At 60.4% G+C, this 9,912-nt stretch overlaps 2 protein-coding genes across 2 annotated transcripts; both read left to right on the plus strand.

Moving 5' to 3' along the window:
• The first annotated feature begins 1,566 nt into the window (after window positions 1–1,566).
• LOC142404052 (feather keratin Cos1-1/Cos1-3/Cos2-1-like) lies at window positions 1,567–1,872 on the plus strand. Its single transcript, XM_075490447.1, has one exon. The coding sequence runs from the start codon at window positions 1,567–1,569 to the stop codon at window positions 1,870–1,872; it is 306 nt and encodes a 101-aa protein (XP_075346562.1).
• Window positions 1,873–7,191: 5,319 nt separating this feature from the next.
• LOC142404055 (feather keratin Cos1-1/Cos1-3/Cos2-1-like) lies at window positions 7,192–7,497 on the plus strand. The gene has a single exon (XM_075490451.1). The coding sequence runs from the start codon at window positions 7,192–7,194 to the stop codon at window positions 7,495–7,497; it is 306 nt and encodes a 101-aa protein (XP_075346566.1).
• Window positions 7,498–9,912: the final 2,415 nt, after the last annotated feature.

Here is a 9,912-nt window from a genome sequence, read left to right on the forward strand (position 1 = left end):
AATGGCACAGACCTTCCCTCGCATGACACGGGGGATCCCTGGGGCTGGCACGTGGCCACAGATCGGTCGTAGGCCATGACTGCGAGCAGGAAGAGCTGGGCCACACAGCTGCCAAAGAAGCTCGTCCTCTCCATAGATAGGAAGTGCAGTGGCATCCTGAGCATCGTGACCAACGAGCGGCCGATCACCGAGGCCCAGAATGCCAGAATCGTTGAGGTTGGAAGGCACCTCTGGTGATGGTCACGTCCAGCCCTCCTGCTCAAGCAGGGTCAGCGAGAGCAGGTTGATCAGGACACTGGCCCGTGTAGTCCTGAATGTTTCCAAGAATGGAGACTCCACAAGCTGCCTGGGCAATATCTCCTGGGCTTGGCCACCCTCCGAGTAGAAGCGTTTCTCCTCGTGCCTGTGTGGAATTTCCTTCCACGCTTCTCCAGTACGCACACAAGGGCAAGTAAGCAAGCACCCCTGCCGACACGTGAGCAACTGTGGACTCGCCCGAGGACGCACGAGGAAGCCCCTTGGCAGGGCAGGGCTGGAGCACGCTGGGGCAGGACAAGGCTCCAGACACGCTGACGGCGCTGGTGTTGGTAGGGGACCCCCGGAGAGAGCCCGGAGAGAGCCCAGAGAGCAGAGGAGGCCCAACAGGCGCACAAAGGCCTCCCCAGAGCGGCATTAGGAGGAAGACAGTCAAAAGCAGCAGCGCTGACCACCTGCCTGCCAGTGACCATCAGAGAGAGCTTGGAGGGTGGGAGGAAGGGGACGCGGCACATTGTCCCGCTCGGGAACCCTTTGGCATGCGGGCGACGATTGCAGGGCTGGGAGCAGCAGGGCCCTTCCTGCCAGTGGGGCTGCCAACAAGCCCACACGAGTGCCCCAGGCCAATGTCCCCAGCCTGCACGCGACCCCTCCGGCACTTGGGACTCATCTTCTGCTGGCACTCATGTGCTCCTGTCCCAGGAATCCTTAGGTCTCCCACCCCAGCAATGAAAAGGAACCTTCAAGGGGGAGCGAGCGGGCACGACCAAACAAGGAAATGAAAAGGCAGCCGTGCAGGAAGCCAAAACACAGCCCGTATCATTAGCTGGGATGTTTTGCATTTCAGATGAGCTTCTCAGAAAATTACTACTTCCACAGAGGCTTCCTCTGGACCTGGGGCAGTGCAGGACCAGTATAAAAGCCATCCCAGCTCTTCACTCTCTCATCCGCTTCGCTCCCCTTCTTCTCCTTCGGAAGCAAGTGAGTTGGAAGCTCTGTCCTATACTGGGGCTTGGGGCTGCCACTCCTGGGAGGGGAAGCGGGGAGAAGGTCTGGTGTGGAGAGGGGCTGGGTCTGAGGGGCTGAGGGGACTCTTGGGCTCTTGTCTGGGAAAGAGCTTTCCCGGGCCTGGCTCTCTTTGCATGGTGCCCAGGGGGACAGGCAAAGAGGTGTGTGCGCCTCCCTGCACAGCCTCCATCTCCCCGCCCAGCACATGCCTTGGCTCCCTCGTGGTGGGCGGACAGGCTGCTCCTCACGCACCCCCGTGCTCCTCCCTGCCCTCTCTCCCAGGTGCACCTCCAGCCCCAAGACATGTCCTGCTACAACCAGTGCCTGCCCTGCCAGCCCTGCGGCCCGACCCCGCTGGCCAACAGCTGCACCGAGCCCTGTGTCAGGCAGTGCCAGAACTCCACCGTCATCATCGAGCCCTCCCCCGTGGTGGTGACCCTGCCCGGACCCATCCTCAGCTCCTTCCCGCAGAACACCGTTGTGGGATCCTCCACCTCCGCTGCCGTTGGCAGCATCCTCAGCTCTCAGGGAGTGCCCATCAACTCCGGGTGCTGTGACCTCTCTGGCATTTCCAGCCGCTACTGCGGCAGAACATGCCTCCCCTGCTAAAGCTGCCACAGGCGGCCCCGCAGAAGGACCCCCAGGAACCCAGAAGATGGTAGTGGACTGAGCACAGAGATCTTGGCCATCGCTTGCAGGGGGGCTGAGCATCCACCGCTCCACCTGCAAAGGCAGGCAGGCAGAGGCGTGCCTGGGCCCTCTGAAAACATGGCCCTTGTCTAACGCGCCTGTTTCTCACTCTCTTTCCTCTCTCTCTTTTCTCTGTTGTCTTCTGCTGCCCTGGGCTGTGAGCACCTGCTAAGCCCCAGGCGAGGAAGGACCTGCTGCCCCTCTCCCTCTCAGGGGCGGGCAGGCAGGCAGGCAGGCAGACGCCAGGTGCGAACTCCACCCTGGCCAAGGGGCAAAGACTCCTAGCTACCCCTGCTGCTCCCTGCCCCGTGGGCCCCACTCAGAGGACCTCCTTCCCTCTTTCAACTCATTAAAGTTCTGCTGCATCCCAGCCTGGGCCTCTGCGTGGTCCTTCTCTCTCCGCACGCTCTCCCTGGCTTCCAGAGAGAAAGGTGTCGCTCTGGGGAGATCTTGCGGGCATAAAGAAGAGCCAGCGGTGTTCCCGGAGGCCTGCCTTGCTGCATCCCCGCACACAAATGCCCTCCTCAGCCTTTGAGCACGCCCTGCAGATGATGGGGAGCCCAACCACTGTCTGAGTGAGGAGTCCATCTCCCCGGCCGCACTGGCCGGTGGTGGTGGCACTGGGAGCTGGTTCTGCCTCCAGCAGCACCTGTGAGCCCTCCCTGGCTGGCGGCTCTTGCTTCAGGAGGGCCCCTCTCCCTGTGGCAGGTGTGGTGGTGGTGGTGGTGGTCCTGGCTGTGAGACAGGTTGCTCCTCACATGCCCCTGTGCTCCTCCCTGCCATCTCTCCCCGGTGCACCTCTGGCCACAAGACGTCTCCAGCTACAACCTCTCTCTCCCTCAGCCGAGGAAGAGAGGTGGGCTATTCCTCGCCCACTTCCCTTTGTGGCTTCCAACTACAAGCCGGTGCTTCTGCAGCATTTCAGCTCTCCTTGCATTGACTTAGCCTTCCTTGCAGGTCTTGCGGGGCTCTGGTCTATCCCCAGTCAGGCTGCCAGCATTTCCTCCAGCACAGCTAGAAGAGGCGGAGTTTCTAAGTGCAGGTGTGGTCTGTTTCCTGACAGCTCACTCTCTGTCTCTCTAGGCATGCACGTAGAAACAGTACCTAGGAGGATTTGCGTTATCGGCAAAAGGGATGCGTAGGGTCTTGTTCCCCCTTTCACGCCCATTGCTCACAACACGTCCCCCATCCTTTGCCACGCGCCGTCTGCAGACTCCCCTCTCCCAAAAGCATCGCTCCCGGTTTTGCCGAAGGGTCAGGACTTCCCCCTTCCCCCTCCCGCGCTGGCAGTCCCACCGACCCACTGCCCTGCTCCTCCCCAGCCTGACACCCCTGTCTCACCAGCCTCTGCCAGTCCCACCAAGGCTGCCGGGTAAACCTGGACCGTGTCACGCTGCCCACTCAACAAGGTGCCCAGGGAGCTCCCAGGAAGTGGGAGCTGAAGCTTGCCAGCTCCTGTGTCCTCCTCCCTCTGCCAGCTCAAAGCCGCCTCCGAACCTCAGCCCAAAGGGTGGAGCAAAACACTCTGAGGGCTGCCTGGGTTCTCACACCTCTGCCCCAGGGACCTTTTCTACTCACATCGCCTAGTGGTTAAAGCACTTGCTCGGCCAAACTAAGGGAATCAAGCTGCCACCTGTGCTGGGCCCCAGGCTCCCCAGGGCCAGGACCAGGTTTTCCAGTGCTGGGAGCTTCCAGCTGGTGCAGCCAGGCCACAGCTCGACCTTTCAAACTCCTCTCGGTCACAAGGGCCCCGAACATCCTCGCAGGCACTCCTAACCCGCATGTAAAACTGCTGCCTCTTGTAAAAGCCCAGGCCAGGCTGCCCAAGGGGAGCCGCGCACCTACGACAGGCAGGTAGGAACCTGCTGACGGTTCCCAGAACTGGAACTGCAGTGCTCAGGCAGAAGGAGACAAAGGAGGCGGCCAGGGACACAACCCTCACAGCCATCTCCAGCAGGGAAAAGGGCTCCCTGGTCGACTTCTCTGGCTACCCAGCGCACAGCCAGAGGCAGGGTAGCATCTGTGTCAGAGCACCATGCCCAGCAGTGCTGCTTCTCACAGCCCATGACGCCATTCCCATGACGCCAATCCCAATCTCTACCTCGCCCTCTCCATCCAGCACTTCTCGGGACATGCAGCTCTACTTCCTTCTTCCCTGGGCTTTCTGCCCACACGGTAAGTCTCTCTTTCTTCCCTGGGAGAAGGCCACTGGGCTGAGGCCACCACCCATGACACCGGTGGTATTTCGTATGGAGGAGCGGAAGGCAGCACGCTGGGAAGGGTAGAAAGATTGTCAACGGGGTCCCACAGGGAACACCTGTCTGTACCGCATAATCCATCAGCCATGCATTTTAGTGGCGATCCCCTAACGGGATAGCTCCTCCTCTTCTTGACTTCTCCGTGCCTTTTCATGCCATAACTACCCAGTTGCTGTCCCCACAAAGTGGAGGGGCTGCCATGGAAAACTCAGAGCAAATGCCAGCGATTTCGACCAGAGTCCTGTCTCTGTAGAGCAGCTGGCAAGCCTCTTCACAGATCTCTTCCCCTGCGAGCAGTCCTTTGTACTGGGATGGACTTTGCTCACCAGTTGGTCCCACTGACTGTAGCATGAGGTGCCCACAGAGCCCTACCACCGACAACCAAGTCCCAAGGAAGCACGAGCTGACTTGCACCACCGCGCACCTCCAGAGCAGCCATGCATTCACCACAGAAGCCACGTACTCTGTGATCAAGGCAATCACACATACTGCCCGCAAATTACGTTTTTCATCAGAGTAATTCCACATGTGGCTCTTACACATGGGCATTGCGTCAAGAAAAGCCAAGGGATCCCTGTGGATGAAGAACAACTCATGAAAGACACCCATCAAAAGAGCTCGATACCATGCCTTGCCTTGCTTTGCCATGCCTTGCTTTCCCTTCCTTTGCTTTGCCTTGCCTTGCCTTGCCTTGCCTCGCCTACCCTTGCCTCGCCTTGCCTACCCTTGCCTTGCCTTGCCTTGCCTTGCCTTGCCTTGCTTTCCCTTGCCTTCCCTTGCCTTCCTTTCCCGTTTCTCCTCTGCGTGTTTCCCATCCAGTGTGTGATCCTTCTCCACTGTCGTTGCAACCCCTCCTTCTCCATCCCACCTCCCCTCCTCCAGAAAGAAACTTGCCCCAATTGGATGCTCCCAGTCCTTCCACCATCCTTGCACATCCTGGTGAATACCACTCTGTTTCCCGCTTTCTTACTCCTTCCCTCACCTTGTGTTTCTTGGGGCTCTAGATCAGCGGCTTGAAGAGAGGCAGCACCAGCACTGTTGAAGACGGACACTCCTCTGTGCCGGGAGAGGCTGGTAGTGAGGCAGGTGAAGATCAGGGACCATGGCCTGAAGAACAGCATAACCACAGCTAAGTGGCAAGTGCCTTGCGTCTCTCTTCTCGTATCTGCTGCCAGGTGGAGAGCTGAATGGCCCCACGGGAGCCCAACAAGGCCGGGTTGCACAGCAGGGAGTTGGTACCACCTTTGGAGACAAGGAGCACACCAGTCCGGCAGCGCTCAGCGCAGGCCAGCATGGGCGGTACCTCACAGAAGAAGCAGTCAATGACATTGGGGCTGCGGCTGGGCAGCCATAGGGTGAGTGCCACTGGGGCCAACAAGGGGAGAGTGGCCCCAGCCCTCAGGCCTGCCATCGCAATGGCACAGACCTTCCCTCGCATGACACGGGGGATCCCTGGGGCTGGCACGTGGCCACAGATCGGTCGTAGGCCATGACTGCGAGCAGGAAGAGCTGGGCCACACAGCTGCCAAAGAAGCTCGTCCTCTCCATAGATAGGAAGTGCAGTGGCATCCTGAGCATCGTGACCAACGAGCGGCCGATCACCGAGGCCCAGAATGCCAGAATCGTTGAGGTTGGAAGGCACCTCTGGTGATGGTCACGTCCAGCCCTCCTGCTCAAGCAGGGTCAGCGAGAGCAGGTTGATCAGGACACTGGCCCGTGTAGTCCTGAATGTTTCCAAGAATGGAGACTCCACAAGCTGCCTGGGCAATATCTCCTGGGCTTGGCCACCCTCCGAGTAGAAGCGTTTCTCCTCGTGCCTGTGTGGAATTTCCTTCCACGCTTCTCCAGTACGCACACAAGGGCAAGTAAGCAAGCACCCCTGCCGACACGTGAGCAACTGTGGACTCGCCCGAGGACGCACGAGGAAGCCCCTTGGCAGGGCAGGGCTGGAGCACGCTGGGGCAGGACAAGGCTCCAGACACACTGACGGCGCTGGTGTTGGTAGGGGACCCCCGGAGAGAGCCCGGAGAGAGCCCAGAGAGCAGAGGAGGCCCAACAGGCGCACAAAGGCCTCCCCAGAGCGGCATTAGGAGGAAGACAGTCAAAAGCAGCAGCGCTGACCACCTGCCTGCCAGTGACCATCAGAGAGAGCTTGGAGGGTGGGAGGAAGGGGATGCGGCACATTGTCCCGCTCGGGAACCCTTTGGCATGCGGGCGACGATTGCAGGGCTGGGAGCAGCAGGGCCCTTCCTGCCAGTGGGGCTGCCAACAAGCCCACACGAGTGCCCCAGGCCAATGTCCCCAGCCTGCACGCGACCCCTCCGGCACTTGGGACTCATCTTCTGCTGGCACTCATGTGCTCCTGTCCCAGGAATCCTTAGGTCTCCCACCCCAGCAATGAAAAGGAACCTTCAAGGGGGAGCGAGCGGGCACGACCAAACAAGGAAATGAAAAGGCAGCCGTGCAGGAAGCCAAAACACAGCCCGTATCATTAGCTGGGATGTTTTGCATTTCAGATGAGCTTCTCAGAAAATTACTACTTCCACAGAGGCTTCCTCTGGACCTGGGGCAGTGCAGGACCAGTATAAAAGCCATCCCAGCTCTTCACTCTCTCATCCGCTTCGCTCCCCTTCTTCTCCTTCGGAAGCAAGTGAGTTGGAAGCTCTGTCCTATACTGGGGCTTGGGGCTGCCACTCCTGGGAGGGGAAGCGGGGAGAAGGTCTGGTGTGGAGAGGGGCTGGGTCTGAGGGGCTGAGGGGACTCTTGGGCTCTTGTCTGGGAAAGAGCTTTCCCGGGCCTGGCTCTCTTTGCATGGTGCCCAGGGGGACAGGCAAAGAGGTGTGTGCGCCTCCCTGCACAGCCTCCATCTCCCCGCCCAGCACATGCCTTGGCTCCCTCGTGGTGGGCGGACAGGCTGCTCCTCACGCACCCCCGTGCTCCTCCCTGCCCTCTCTCCCAGGTGCACCTCCAGCCCCAAGACATGTCCTGCTACAACCAGTGCCTGCCCTGCCAGCCCTGCGGCCCGACCCCGCTGGCCAACAGCTGCACCGAGCCCTGTGTCAGGCAGTGCCAGAACTCCACCGTCATCATCGAGCCCTCCCCCGTGGTGGTGACCCTGCCCGGACCCATCCTCAGCTCCTTCCCGCAGAACACCGTTGTGGGATCCTCCACCTCCGCTGCCGTTGGCAGCATCCTCAGCTCTCAGGGAGTGCCCATCAACTCCGGGTGCTGTGACCTCTCTGGCATTTCCAGCCGCTACTGCGGCAGAACATGCCTCCCCTGCTAAAGCTGCCACAGGCGGCCCCGCAGAAGGACCCCCAGGAACCCAGAAGATGGTAGTGGACTGAGCACAGAGATCTTGGCCATCGCTTGCAGGGGGGCTGAGCATCCACCGCTCCACCTGCAAAGGCAGGCAGGCAGAGGCGTGCCTGGGCCCTCTGAAAACATGGCCCTTGTCTAACGCGCCTGTTTCTCACTCTCTTTCCTCTCTCTCTTTTCTCTGTTGTCTTCTGCTGCCCTGGGCTGTGAGCACCTGCTAAGCCCCAGGCGAGGAAGGACCTGCTGCCCCTCTCCCTCTCAGGGGCGGGCAGGCAGGCAGGCAGGCAGACGCCAGGTGCGAACTCCACCCTGGCCAAGGGGCAAAGACTCCTAGCTACCCCTGCTGCTCCCTGCCCCGTGGGCCCCACTCAGAGGACCTCCTTCCCTCTTTCAACTCATTAAAGTTCTGCTGCATCCCAGCCTGGGCCTCTGCGTGGTCCTTCTCTCTCCGCACGCTCTCCCTGGCTTCCAGAGAGAAAGGTGTCGCTCTGGGGAGATCTTGCGGGCATAAAGAAGAGCCAGCGGTGTTCCCGGAGGCCTGCCTTGCTGCATCCCCGCACACAAATGCCCTCCTCAGCCTTTGAGCACGCCCTGCAGATGATGGGGAGCCCAACCACTGTCTGAGTGAGGAGTCCATCTCCCCGGCCGCACTGGCCGGTGGTGGTGGCACTGGGAGCTGGTTCTGCCTCCAGCAGCACCTGTGAGCCCTCCCTGGCTGGCGGCTCTTGCTTCAGGAGGGCCCCTCTCCCTGTGGCAGGTGTGGTGGTGGTGGTGGTGGTCCTGGCTGTGAGACAGGTTGCTCCTCACATGCCCCTGTGCTCCTCCCTGCCATCTCTCCCCGGTGCACCTCTGGCCACAAGACGTCTCCAGCTACAACCTCTCTCTCCCTCAGCCGAGGAAGAGAGGTGGGCTATTCCTCGCCCACTTCCCTTTGTGGCTTCCAACTACAAGCCGGTGCTTCTGCAGCATTTCAGCTCTCCTTGCGTTGACTTAGCCTTCCTTGCAGGTCTTGCGGGGCTCTGGTCTATCCCCAGTCAGGCTGCCAGCATTTCCTCCAGCACAGCTAGAAGAGGCGGAGTTTCTAAGTGCAGGTGTGGTCTGTTTCCTGACAGCTCACTCTCTGTCTCTCTAGGCATGCACGTAGAAACAGTACCTAGGAGGATTTGCGTTATCGGCAAAAGGGATGCGTAGGGTCTTGTTCCCCCTTTCACGCCCATTGCTCACAACACGTCCCCCATCCTTTGCCACGCGCCGTCTGCAGACTCCCCTCTCCCAAAAGCATCGCTCCCGGTTTTGCCGAAGGGTCAGGACTTCCCCCTTCCCCCTCCCGCGCTGGCAGTCCCACCGACCCACTGCCCTGCTCCTCCCCAGCCTGACACCCCTGTCTCACCAGCCTCTGCCAGTCCCACCAAGGCTGCCGGGTAAACCTGGACCGTGTCACGCTGCCCACTCAACAAGGTGCCCAGGGAGCTCCCAGGAAGTGGGAGCTGAAGCTTGCCAGCTCCTGTGTCCTCCTCCCTCTGCCAGCTCAAAGCCGCCTCCGAACCTCAGCCCAAAGGGTGGAGCAAAACACTCTGAGGGCTGCCTGGGTTCTCACACCTCTGCCCCAGGGACCTTTTCTACTCACATCGCCTAGTGGTTAAAGCACTTGCTCGGCCAAACTAAGGGAATCAAGCTGCCACCTGTGCTGGGCCCCAGGCTCCCCAGGGCCAGGACCAGGTTTTCCAGTGCTGGGAGCTTCCAGCTGGTGCAGCCAGGCCACAGCTCGACCTTTCAAACTCCTCTCGGTCACAAGGGCCCCGAACATCCTCGCAGGCACTCCTAACCCGCATGTAAAACTGCTGCCTCTTGTAAAAGCCCAGGCCAGGCTGCCCAAGGGGAGCCGCGCACCTACGACAGGCAGGTAGGAACCTGCTGACGGTTCCCAGAACTGGAACTGCAGTGCTCAGGCAGAAGGAGACAAAGGAGGCGGCCAGGGACACAACCCTCACAGCCATCTCCAGCAGGGAAAAGGGCTCCCTGGTCGACTTCTCTGGCTACCCAGCGCACAGCCAGAGGCAGGGTAGCATCTGTGTCAGAGCACCATGCCCAGCAGTGCTGCTTCTCACAGCCCATGACGCCATTCCCATGACGCCAATCCCAATCTCTACCTCGCCCTCTCCATCCAGCACTTCTCGGGACATGCAGCTCTACTTCCTTCTTCCCTGGGCTTTCTGCCCACACGGTAAGTCTCTCTTTCTTCCCTGGGAGAAGGCCACTGGGCTGAGGCCACCACCCATGACACCGGTGGTATTTCGTATGGAGGAGCGGAAGGCAGCACGCTGGGAAGGGTAGAAAGATTGTCAACGGGGTCCCACAGGGAACACCTGTCTGTACCGCATAA

This window comes from Mycteria americana, unplaced genomic scaffold (genome assembly GCF_035582795.1).
Source record: "Mycteria americana isolate JAX WOST 10 ecotype Jacksonville Zoo and Gardens unplaced genomic scaffold, USCA_MyAme_1.0 Scaffold_66, whole genome shotgun sequence".
Lineage (NCBI taxonomy): Eukaryota > Metazoa > Chordata > Aves > Ciconiiformes > Ciconiidae > Mycteria > Mycteria americana.